Below are 12,638 nucleotides of genomic sequence, written 5' to 3' on the forward strand. Positions count from 1 at the left end.
CAAGAAGAAAAGTGACTGTGGAGCTTTGTCATACTGGCAGAGTGCTGCAGAGAGGGACCCTTTCTACAGTGCTGTGGCATTTTATAATCAAGCTTACATCATAATCAACCTGCAAAAGAGCAACTACCTCTCAGAAGCAAAACAGTTTCTGAAGAAGGCAAGCGTAGGAGTGGACGTGTACTTATCAGAAACAGCAAACACTATGGCTTTTTGCAATCTGTCAGTGACAAAAGATTTTGTGTCTCACCACAAAGACTGCAACCTCCAGAGTCAAATGAATGCCCGCATGAACGCTTTTAGAACTTGGAAATCCCACATGGAAAATGCTTTGAAAATTCTGGAGGAGCTGGAAAGAAGCAAAGGTCAGGCAATAGTGGAGGAGTCGAGTGTCTACAGTCTGACCAAAAACAAAGATTTCATCAGCACTCAAGAGTTGATGGTCCTTGATGAGTTCGGCCTCTGCATTGTGTTTGATGTGAAGAAGAAACCAGAGTTCTCCTATGATGCTTTTGTTTGCTTCTGTCTCGGTGTGCTCCAGGTGGCAGCAGGTGTTCTGGTTTTAACTCTGTCACAAGGGGCGGCTAGTCAGTTTGGATTTGGGCTGATCAGTGAGGGGGTGTCAGACATGATTCAAGGGATCAAAGGCATGATCCAAGGAGGCTTTGACTGGGCAGAGTGGGCAGTTTCCAAGGCCATCAGTATTGGAGTGTCCCTGGTGTTTGGGGGTCTTGGGCGACTTAAGAATGCTGCTGGTGCCATGCGCAGCGGGGCTAAAGGTCTTGTTTCTGGAGCCAAACATGCCTCTGGATTCACAGTGAAACAGTGTTTTAAACAAGCAACAAAATACACTGCCCAGGAGCTGGTCAAGCAAGGCAGCATCAATGTTCTGAGCTATGTTGCTGACGCAGCACTTACAGCTTTATTCAAAAAGATCCTTAAAAAGGCTTTTATGAATAAGACCATTTCTCTAGTGAGAGCCAATGTTCACCTGAATAATGCTCTCACTAGCTTCGTCTGCTCTGCAGTCCCAAAGACTGCCATGGACCACGAGCTCAGTGACTTCACAATAGAAAGAGAATGTGAGGAACAAATACGCCAGTCAGTGGATGTATTGACGAGAAGCATAATTCCTGACCTCATGATGGACTGTACCAGGATTACTAAGGTTCTCAATACCCTTTCAGAGGTCTGTGGTTCTGTAAGACATCACATGGAGAACCAAAAGAAAGTTAAAAACGTGATGGTGATTTTGAACACAGCTCAATATATAACAATGTTTGTAGAAATGCTCAGCTCCTTTCCCACTGAGGATGTCATCAACACCAAATTTGTGCCTCAGTTCCTACACAGTATGAAGGATCTACCACATAATGACTATGATCAGGATGAATGGGACCATTTATCAGATGTGAGGCGACTCAAAGATGAACTCATCAGCCTCATCGCACTAAGTGTATCTGATGCCTTGGTTGAGGCTTGTAGCAGACACATGACCTCCCTGGTGACCAAAAGCTGTATGACTGCAGTAAACCGTGTAGCTGGTTCTGCTGTTAGCAATTTATTTGGCAGGACCGACACCCAGAGTTTCTTTGACTCACAACACCACAAATATCAGCTGAACAAAGCCATCCAGCACCCTTCAACACTTCAGACTGACAAAAAGACCTGTGATCATTATGCAGAGGAAGTCGGTAATGTTAACCGCCCCGCTACAGCTCTGGACATCCATGTGCTCACTGAGAGTGACGATCTGCAAGGCAAAGGCATCAGAGTGATTGTGGTGGACAAGCATGGCAAAAAGCTTTCAGAAGATTATTATCCAGGAAAAAACAGCTCTGCTGGAGACATCAAGCTTCGACTGAAAAAGATGCCTGAAAATCAACATCAGTAAGTACAACTTCTGCAAGACTGAGATTTGCTAAAATGATTGTATTTATTCCACAAACCGCAGCAGTTACCCCCAGAGATGCTCAAACACCAAATACTCCACCAGTTAAATGCAAACAAGTACTAATGTCGAAGATTCCAGCAGGTAGAACCAAACAGACACAAACAAACATCAAGTTCTCCATCAGGTGGACCTAAACATACACATCCATAAAATACTCCAACACAGATAAAAACATGAACTAACATCAAAGGGCACCCACAGATACAGTAGATTCAAGCATAAATCAACATCAAAGACTCCAGCAGATACAGTAGATTCAAATATAAACCAACGTCAAAGACTCCCGCGGTTACAATATTTCCAAATACAAAACAAGATCAAAGGCTGTAGGAAATACATCCACACATGAACCAACAACAATGAGTTAAAGATCTAAACATATACTTGCTTTAAACAGTCCAACAGATACAGTAATAATAATGGATTGGATTTATCAGCGCTTTTCCAGACGCTCAAAGCGCTTACATTGTATATCCATTATTCATTCACACCTCATTCATACTTGGTGACGGTAAGCTACTATTGTAGCCACAGCTGCCCTGGGGCAGACCCAAACATGAACAAACATCAATGACTCCAGCAACTACGGTAGAACAAAAACCTGAACCAACATCTGGAACTCCAGCAACCACAGTAGATCGAAACATGAACCAACATCAATGACTCCAGCAACTACAGTTGATGAAAATAGGAACTAGCCTGAAAAGAATCCAGTAGATACAAGAGATCCAACCATGAATTACCAACAAAGAATCTAGCAGATACAATAGATCAAAACATGAGCTAGCTTTACAGAGTCCACCAGATACAGTAGATCCAAAAAAGCTGCACCAAGAACTCAAGAAAATTGATTCAAACTTTACTCAACAACAAAGACTTCTGCAGATACAGTAGATCAAAACAAGAACCAACATCAAAGACTCCAGCAGATGCAGTAGATCAAAGCAAGAACCAACATCAAAGACTCCAGAAAATACTCTAGCATCAAAGACTCCAGCAGATACGGAAGACATGAACAAGCATTAAAGACTTAAGATGATAGAACAAAATAGTCTAAACCTCAAAGACTCCAGAAGATACTTTAGATCTAATCATAAACCAACATCTGAGTCCAACCCAGTCTCCTACAAAAACGTTCAGTACCCACGTTTGTCCACAGGGAAAAACGTAGCAGTTTCACAAAAAACAGGTCTAAATTGTGGAATTGCTACGTCTCATTCTCTCATTCATTTCTACGGGGGTGCGCCGGATCACGTGACTGATCACGTGACTTTTGAGTTTCTGCCTGTCGCCAGCAAAAACATGGTGGGATATTCACTCTTTTTTGGTGGAAAATCACTCAGAATAAAATATTTTGTGGACTAATCTTTATTTTGACAATATTTCTGGCGAGAAATGCACCCGTTACTATCAGGATATACATTTATTTTGGACATACAGTTTGTAGTTTGTCTGTTTTGCTGGACTTCTCCCCAAAAGGGGCTCCAAAATCGTGAAATATCAACGTTTCCGGTGCAAGGAACGTCCCCGGAACCGGACGATCAGCAGGATTTCGTGACCCGACCCGCGTCGGTCCAAGTGTAGGTAGCAGATGTGCTCGGCCTGTCAAATCGGCTCGGGGGCTTGCGACTAGTGATGACGTCTCAATGTTTGATTGGCTGAGATGACGTCTCAATGTTTGATTGGCTGAGATGACGTCTCAACGTTTGATTGGCTGTTCACCGATTTGAATTATAAATAAATTCCTATTTGTTCACTTGAACGTAATGCTTCAGGGTTTTGTTTGTTTTAATAAGACTTAAATAATTAAACAATAAACAAGTGTTTTTTTTTGTAAATCAATTTCGTATTGCTTTCAACATGTTTCAAAGGGAAATATAACTGTGCAATCATACCTTTTAAATCAATGACAAGGTTCTGTAAGTCAACAGTGTGGAGTTTTGATAAATGTTGGAGGTTGCTGCCTTGTAGTAATCAATGACTGTTTTTTAGAAATATCAGTAGGTGGCGCTGTGTTATTCATGGAATGAAACATAAATGTAACGTTACACAGTGACTACTTTTGGTCCAGCAGACGGAAATAAGTGATCCCAAAACACAGATTCTAAACCATAAAAATAATGTTCCTGTGATTTCTGCCTTGTAAACAACAACGTTTATTCACAGGACAAGGTTTCTAGCAGCAAGAACAAAATATGGTGGACATCGCCTGGATTTTGGGGGGATTTAACATATTTTAGGATGTATAAACACTTATACTTTGTTTTGAACAATTTTCTAGATGTAGATGTAGGTTTTTTTTCTACGTACATTCTTTCAGGTGTCTCAAATACATGGTGTCAATGGAACGCTTTTATGTTGCTGGTGGTAGCCAAAGACAATAGGCAAACCAGAAAGAAGCTGCTGTTGCTCCACGGTGGTAAATGTGTGAAATTAGCTGCGTTTCCATGACATATTTGAGCAAAGTTTTATCGTAATTCTAGGAATTGGGAAAAAAACACAGATTCACAATGAAACTGTTTCCATTCAATCATGTTTTTGATTGACAAGATATTTCAACAATACAGCATGAATATCTCAAATATACAATTATTGTTGAATATAAATGGCTCAGAACAAAGCAGCATACATAAACAAGATCTCAAATCAGAACAAGAGAAAGAGAAGAAAAAATAACAGTAAACAACGTCTAAACAACGTTCCAAAGAAGTAAACATATAAATGTATTATTCTTAAGACAAAAGCACAGGGATATGCGTTATAGCTTGCAGTTTCTCATTAAAAAAAGTACAATTTAAGGTCTATTAACTCTTTCAAGAATGTGTTCTAAAAATTCAAATAAGACATAGGTTTTGGGGATTTTATATTCTTGTAAAGTAGCCTTTGACACGTATTTCATTTTTGAAACCAACAAAAACTAGTGGCACTGTCAAAAAATGACATTTATGTATATCAAATTTTGCTGATATTATTAAAGTATTAATACTAAATTCATGCTTTTTTTTCTTTTTGTAGACCAAATCTAACAGTGTTTAAATGTAAAAGGGGGAAATGAACACTATTGCAGGTTAACCAGAACTGAAAATCATACCAGAAAAATTTGGATTTCTCACATTTTTAATAATAATGAATGAAAAAGTTGCACAACTGTTTATATGTTAGTGCTGCAACAAGTGTACATGTTTGTGTCAATATTTAATTTATTATGAAGGTTATCTTTAGATGGATAAATAACATTTAAGATTTTGAAGTGATTTTCTGCTCCTGTGGATTCTGCTCCTCCAGGAGTCTACATGAGGAGGTTCTGCTCCTGCAGGAGTGTAGATGAGGAGGTTCTGCTCCTTCAGGAGTCTACATGGGGAGGTTCTGCTCCTGCAGAAGTCTACATGAGGAGGTTCTGCTCCTGCATTGGAAAATAAACCAAAAAGTACCAGCACAGGTCCCAGCAGATCTTAGGATTCTCTTCAGTCAGCCCCTGTCTGCTTGTAGGTCCAAACCAATCCATGATGTGGTCTGGACAGAATGAATTATGGAAGTGTAGAAGATGGTCAGCAGCTGCTGAGACAGCAGCTGCTTTTTCAGTCACATCTTACACTATCACCTACAACGTCTGCTGGGCCTTTTTCCGGAGTAAGTCAACCCTCTGAGGTTCACTTAAGGTCTCTCGAAATGGTGGACTCTCTGAACCAGTATGGTTCCATAAAGGTGACTGTTCTGTTTAGAACTATGTGAAGAGGATGGGGATGGGGGGGTTGTCTTCCTTCTCCCTGAAGTCCACTGTCATCTCCACAGTTTTGAGTGTGTTCAGCTCCGGGTGGCTTTGGCTGCACCAGCGGACTAGCCGCTCTATATCCCCTCTAACAAGTGGAGGAAGGCACGGTGATGTTTTGATGGAGGAGCTCTGGGATGATGGTATAATGCAGAGTTGAAGTCCACAAATAGGATGCATGCATAGGTCCCTGCAGAGTCAAGGTGGTGTAGGATGTAGTGGGGAGCTATGTTGACTGGATCGTCCATGTCATTTAACCATGTGAGAGGGGACTTCTTAGGAACTGGGATGATGGTGGAGCTGTTGAAGAGGCGGATGGTCAGCACAAACTTTCAGACAGGATGGAGACACTCCATCAGGCCCTGGAACTCTCCTGATCTTCTGCTTCTGAAACTGTTGACACACATTCACAGATCCTCAGTCCAGGTTAGCGGTTCAGTCTGAAGAAAGTTGATATAACAAGTCATTCCTTTAAATTGGAAGTGATGGGGGAGGGGATGCTATGGTCCATTGAAACCTGAATAGAAGTTGTTGAGGTCCTCAGCCAGATGGTAGCTCTCTGCAGGGTGGGGGTGGGGAATCTCTTCTCATGAGGGTCTGCAGGACTCTCCAAACTGCAGAAAACTGGTCAACTTTGCAGTGTACGTAGATCCTTTTAGCTGCCGTAATCTTCTTTGTCAGCTTGTTGACCTATTTCTAAAGGTCACGATCCCCACTCCTTTAGGCCTCTTCCTTGTCCTTACCTAGTTCCCTCAGCTAGCTGCAAACCATTGTTTGATGTTGAATTTGTGGAGGGTTTTGGTCTGAACATGTATGTCTTCACAAAACCTGATCTAGGATGTCACAGTGTCAGTCAGTTCATCCAGGTCAGAGGAAGCATTTTCAAAGGTGTTCTGATCTTTGCATTTTGCATCTTTGACTCATCCGTCCATCTCTAACAGTCTTCACTTTGGGCTTAGATGATTTCAGCTTTTGTCTGTGAGTTTGGATGAGAGGAGGCAGTGATCTGAAAGTCTCAGAGCAGCTCAGTGAACAGAGTGATATGCATTTTTTATCATTGTGTAGCTGTGGTCCAGAGTGTTCAAGCCTCTGGTGGGACAGGTCACCTGATGTTTAATAAATGTAATTACCTTTGAAAAATCTATGAAAAAAACAAAATACTCCATAATACATTAGGTACAATGTACAAATCAAGACCATTGCATACACAGGGGCCAAAATTAAAAACACACCTTAATTTGTGGGCCAAACAGGATATTGAACACACCAAAACGACATTTGTTTAAACTTTAAAAAATTTGACCGCTGAAGATGAGAGTGCTGATAGCTAAAGTTGCTGAAATTGATAGATAAAAAAGCTAAAGGTGATAGCTGAAATCACTGAAGATAGCTGAAAATGATGAAGCTGATAGCCAGCTAAAATAGCTAAATGCCAAATAGAAAAAGTTGAAAAAGCTGAAAAAATAACTAAACTTTAAAATAGCTTAAAAAACTGAAAAATACCCTCAATTAGCCAAAACAGCTATTAGCCTAACTCCAAAACAGCTTAAAAACTTTTTTTAAAGCCCAAATTAGTCAACACAGCTAGCATGTAGCTGAAATATTTGCAAATTGCTAATTTCCATTATTTCTCTAAGTCAATCTTATTTATGTATTCTCCACAAGGAATCAACTTTAGGACCTGAGCCATTTATGATTTATGCAGCAGAATCATCACACGGGGAGAGGGAAGAGCTGTTCATAAAGGCAAGATCTGTTGGCGACTGTCTAGTCTGTAGCAGGAAAAAGTATTAAGGTGAAATAAAAAATAAACCCTAATCCTAACACAAACCTGTATCATTATTATACAATTTTAATAAAGAAAAAAAACGTAGTCTAAACTGTGAGATTCTCTCTTGAGCCCTACAGCTTTGAAGAATCATTAAACTTGGAGTCTGTTATAGAATCAATAATTTATTAATTTTCAATTATATTTTGTTTATGTCATTAATTTATATTATCATTGACATAATAATAATAGGGCTGCACGGTGGCGCAGTGGTTAGCGCTCTCGCCTCACAGCGAGAAGGCCCCGGTTCGACTCCCGGCTGGGACCTTTCTGTGTGGAGTTTGCATGTTCTCCCCGTGCATGCGTGGGTTTTCACCGGGGACTCCGGCTTCCTCCCACCGTCCAAAAACATGCTTCATAGGTTAATTGGTGACTCTAAATTGCCCCGATGTGTGAGTGAATGTGTGTGTGATTGAGGCCGAGACAGACTGGCGACTTGTCAGGGTGGGCCCCGCCTTCGCCCATCAGCAGCCTGGTTAGGCTCTGGCACCCCCGCGACCCCGAAAGGGACAAAGCGGTCAAGAAAATGAATGAATAATAATAAAAATACTACTACTACTACTGCTAATAATAATAATGATAGATAAATAATAATTAAAAAAAGAAAAGTAAAAAAAAAACAACTTTTTTTTCTTTCTTCATTTAGTCTGAAAGCATCCTCGTTATTGTCACTTAAACTAACCGACATTTGTGTTTGTTTATGAGGGAGAAAATAAAGGAACATTATTTTTATGGTTGAAAATCTTCGTTTCTGGAAACTTTTAAACTTTTGACCGTCCTCGACCGGAAGTAGTCAGACTGTGACCACGTTCTAGCTTTACGGAAGTCATTCGGGGCCGAATTAAAAAAGGGTCCGGGCGGTTTGTCTGAACCTACTCTAACCCAAACCTTGACACGGCACCGACGCGGGTCGGGTCCCCAAATCCTGCTGATCGTCCGGTTCCGGGATCGTTCCGTGCACCAGAAACGTTGATTTTTCACGACTTTGGAGCCCCCTTTTGGGGGAGAAGTCCAGCAAAACAGACAAACTACGAACTGTATGTCCAAAATAAATGTATATCCTGATAGTAACGGGTGCATTTCTCGCTAGAAATATTGTCAAAATAAAGATTAGTCCATAAAATATTTTATTCTTACTGATTTTCCACCAAAAAAGAGTGAATATCCCACCGTGTTTTTGCTAGCAACAGGCAGAAACTCAAAAGTCACGTGATCAGTCATGTGATCCGGAGCACCTCCGTAGAAATGAATGAGAGAATGAGACGTAGCAATTCCATAATTTAGACCCGTTTTTTTGTGAAACTGCTACGTTTTTCCCTGTGGACAAACGTGGGTACTGAACGTTTTTGGAGGAGACTGGGTTGCTGAGTCAGCTTCATCTACGTGCAAAATGTTTAAACATCAAAGACTGTAGCAAGTATATCCATACATGATCCATTATCAAAGACTCCAGAAGATAGTTACAAACATGAACTCACATCAAAGACTTAAGCTGAAAGAACTAAGCGGGCTCAAACATCAGACTCCAGCAAATAGATCCACTCATTAAATCAACTTAAGAAACTCCGAAATCAATTTATCAGTCTTCTCAGGGCCTGAAAAAGACAGACAATCATTGAAGCTTACATCTAACGCCCAATAAATTATGCTAGACTTTTCAATCAAAAGCTCCAGAAGTTAGACCAAAAAACACACCAAGAGCAGAGATTCTAAATTAAATGTAAATACAGAAATTTAGGAGACTCCAGCAAGTAGAACCAACACGAAAACTAAACACACAAAGACATAAGAAAATCCAGGAGTTAGACTGAAACACAGCTTAACTTTGCAAATGTGAAAAATAAAGGATCTGTAGGTAGATTGCCAGAATCAGCTCAACAGAATTTCAGTTGAACCTCTATCCATTCATGCACATGTCTAAGAGCTTTCTGGTGTGAGAATACGTTTTTGTTTTACAATAATAAAAGTTGTTGTGAAAGTGGTTCTTAAAAGCTACAACTAACATTATATTAATTGGCTCTGTTGAAATTAAATATTTTTACTGATTTGTTTCCCTTTGAATCAGTAATTTTTTGCCACTACGTGTTCCTGTTTGTGTCTAGGAATGAGGAATTTGCCTCAAAGGTGAAGAAAAGGATCTGTGGCGAGCAGAGCCTCTACAGTGGACATTTTGAAGTTCTGGGTCCACATGATTCTGTGATACCGGTCCATTCAGAGAACCAGGAGTGCCTGTATCATGCTGTTGCCCAGGCCATCCGACCAGACTGCAAAGACCTCCGACAGGAGGGGCTGAACCTTCGAGGCAAAGTCCAGGCCACTGTAAGTGCACTGCAGGGTCACATATAGTCACATATCCCAAAATGCCACTGCACAGCAACCTAAATGCTAGGTTTCCGCACAGTGGCATTTGTAATTGGGAGGGGGCAGTCACACTTTTCCCATCACCCTGTGGGCACAAAAGTTTTGAGAAAAAGTTAAAATTTTACGGCTGCCAGCCTGAAACATTTGAACGCTGTGCAGTGGCTAGGGTTCTTGTGGGGTCTTGAAAACGCTCAAAAGCTTTGAATTTGAAAATCTGTAAATTAAAAGCGTCTAAAACTTTAATATCTTGGTCATAAAAATGCTTCCGCTTAAAAGTACATTTTTTTAAATCTACAATTGTGTAAGTAAAGCACGTTTGTCAAAATACACTGGATGCCAACCGCTGATTAAAACAGTTTTTCTTTTTTGTCATCTTTTTAAGACCAGAATATATACGATATACAGTATAAGGGTATACGATCTGGCGGCGATACGCACGGCTTTGTGTCCAGTATTCGCTGCTTTAACTCTCATAAAGTAGCTACAGGTTGATGCAGCTAAAACTGCGAACCAGACAAACGTTATATCTTTATCTTAGTGTCTCTGTGTGGCCTTGTGGTATAGCAGGGGTAGGGAACCCAGGTCCTCGAGAGCCACCTTCCTGCATGTTTTCCAATATACCCTGCTCTGGCATGTTCCTATTGGCTGGACACACCTGAACCAGGTAATCAGTCATGAGTAGAGACTCAAACAGTTACCTGGTTCAGGTGTGTCTAGCCAATAAGAACATGCCAGAGCAGGGTATATTGGAAACATGCGGGAAGGTGGCTCTCGAGGACCAGGGTTCCCTACCCGTGTTGTATAGTGTCCGCCCTGAGATTGGAAGGTCGTGGGTTCAAATCCCAGCCGAGTCATACCAAAGACTAAAAATGGGACCCAGTGCCTCCCTCCTTGACACTCAGCACTAAGGAGTTGGATTGGGGGTTTAAACCACCAAATGGTTTCCGAGCGTGGCTGTGTCTGCAGCTCACCGCTCCCCCAGGGTATGGGTCGAATGCGGAGAACAATTTTCACACACTTAGGTGTGTGACAAATAGTGGGACTTTAACTTTTATCATCACTATGAAATGGAATTTACGTCTCTCTTTCCTCCAACGTCAATTGCTAATTCTGTACGCTTGATTTGTTCTCCGGGGACGCTCAATCTATTCACAGTTTTCATGTGCAAGGTCTTAAAAAAAGTCTTAAATTTAACTGAAAGAAACATGTGGGAACTTTCGGTGGCAGTCCAGCAGCAGCAGTGCGATAATTGACTGATAAGGAGGGTCTGCCGTCCCACTTCCACCGTCCGGTTGTTAGAAATCGTACGGTATTAACATGGGGACTCGATGAGGGCTGTTGACAGCTGGGCACCCGGCTGTGACCAGACTTCGATCTGGCGATTCCGGCAACTATGGATGAGACGGAAAAACAACACTTAAAAAAAAAAAAAATATATATATATATATATATATGGAGCTTCAGCAGATGAAGATGATAAGGAAGAGGATGGTCATGAAACTAACCTGCTGTCTTTATTCTTCCTCAGCTTCAGCAGAACCCGTCCAGATACACGGCTGCTGTGAAGCTGCAGAAAGGCTATGAAGAGACATCTGCACTGTCCTCAAAATATGCCATTGTGGGAGGAGGACGTAAGGAGCAGGAGGAGGCCAAACGACAGCTAATGGACATGATCAACACAAGAGACGTGAATTTAACTGAGGAGGACATCAACCTCATCAAAACGTACAACCTCGGTCTGGTCGGGAAGTTCCATGAGTACGTTTTTCTGACTAAATACTTATAATATTTTAGTGGACGTAAATCTGGATGTTTGTTTGTCTGTGCTTGTGAGTGTAAGAGCGTGTGTGTACTTGTTTATGTGTTTTTTTATTCTTCATCCATAGGGCTGGGAATTAGGTAGAGATATTGGTCTGAATTTTTCATATGCAAGGTCTTAAAGGGGCTATACTATGATTTTCTTAAGCCTTTCAGAGTGAACTATAACCATACATATGATCATATATTAGCTTTGGACCACTAAAAAAACAAATTATTTATGAAATATTAGTTATAATTCGTGAATGTTTTCTTACCCAGAAGTAAAATGACTCGATTCCTGTAGCTGTGCCTGCCGCGGCGTGTGGCTGCAGTCCATTTCATGACGTCATCCCAGAGTCTGTGGCACCATGTTTGCATTTCTCCCACAAAAATAATACAAACTTCTTCAAAGATGGATGCACATATGATATATATGCCTTTATTAGGCATGATCATCTCTACACTGGTTCACAACACACACATGTGGCTTCTGTGTCGGACCAGGGATTGGGGGTGGGTGGGTGTAGGGGGTCTTAAGGAGGGCCCCACCTAGAGTAACAAACACCTGTTTGAGCTGGAATTAATTGAAGACAGGACACAACTGAAAGTTATACAGTATTCTGCTTTTAAAATGAACTTTTTTTTGCTGATCATCTGTGGACAAAGGGATAAATTGAGTGTTGTGTTAGTCTTGAGGCGGAGCTATCAGAGAAGCCGGATGGAGCGGTTGACATCAATCTTACGGCAGCATATTTCCACCTGTTCGTTTTCGTGGGTATGGGACTGGTGGCTGCAGACAGCGCCCGGTTTTTAGAGGATTACACTTAAATAGAGAAGTGTAATGGAGAATAAGGGAGATGTGCAGAGTTGTGGTAACTACAGAGGAATAAAGCTGATGAGCCATACAATGAAGGTGTGGGAAAGAGTAG

At 41.2% G+C, this 12,638-nt stretch overlaps 1 protein-coding gene across 1 annotated transcript in view; it reads left to right on the forward strand.

The window, feature by feature from the left end:
* Positions 1–7: 7 nt before the first annotated feature.
* Positions 8–12,638, forward strand: part of LOC112142842 — a 20,547-nt gene continuing 7,916 nt past the window's right edge. Inside the window, exons 1-3 of the mRNA XM_024266439.2 lie at positions 8–1,887; positions 9,651–9,867; positions 11,438–11,667. Of these exons, the coding sequence (XP_024122207.1) occupies positions 203–1,887; positions 9,651–9,867; positions 11,438–11,667 (2,132 nt within the window). The 5' untranslated portion in view covers positions 8–202. The remainder of the gene's footprint in view (positions 1,888–9,650; positions 9,868–11,437; positions 11,668–12,638) is intronic.

Source organism: Oryzias melastigma, linkage group LG14 (assembly GCF_002922805.2).
Source record: "Oryzias melastigma strain HK-1 linkage group LG14, ASM292280v2, whole genome shotgun sequence".
NCBI lineage: Eukaryota > Metazoa > Chordata > Actinopteri > Beloniformes > Adrianichthyidae > Oryzias > Oryzias melastigma.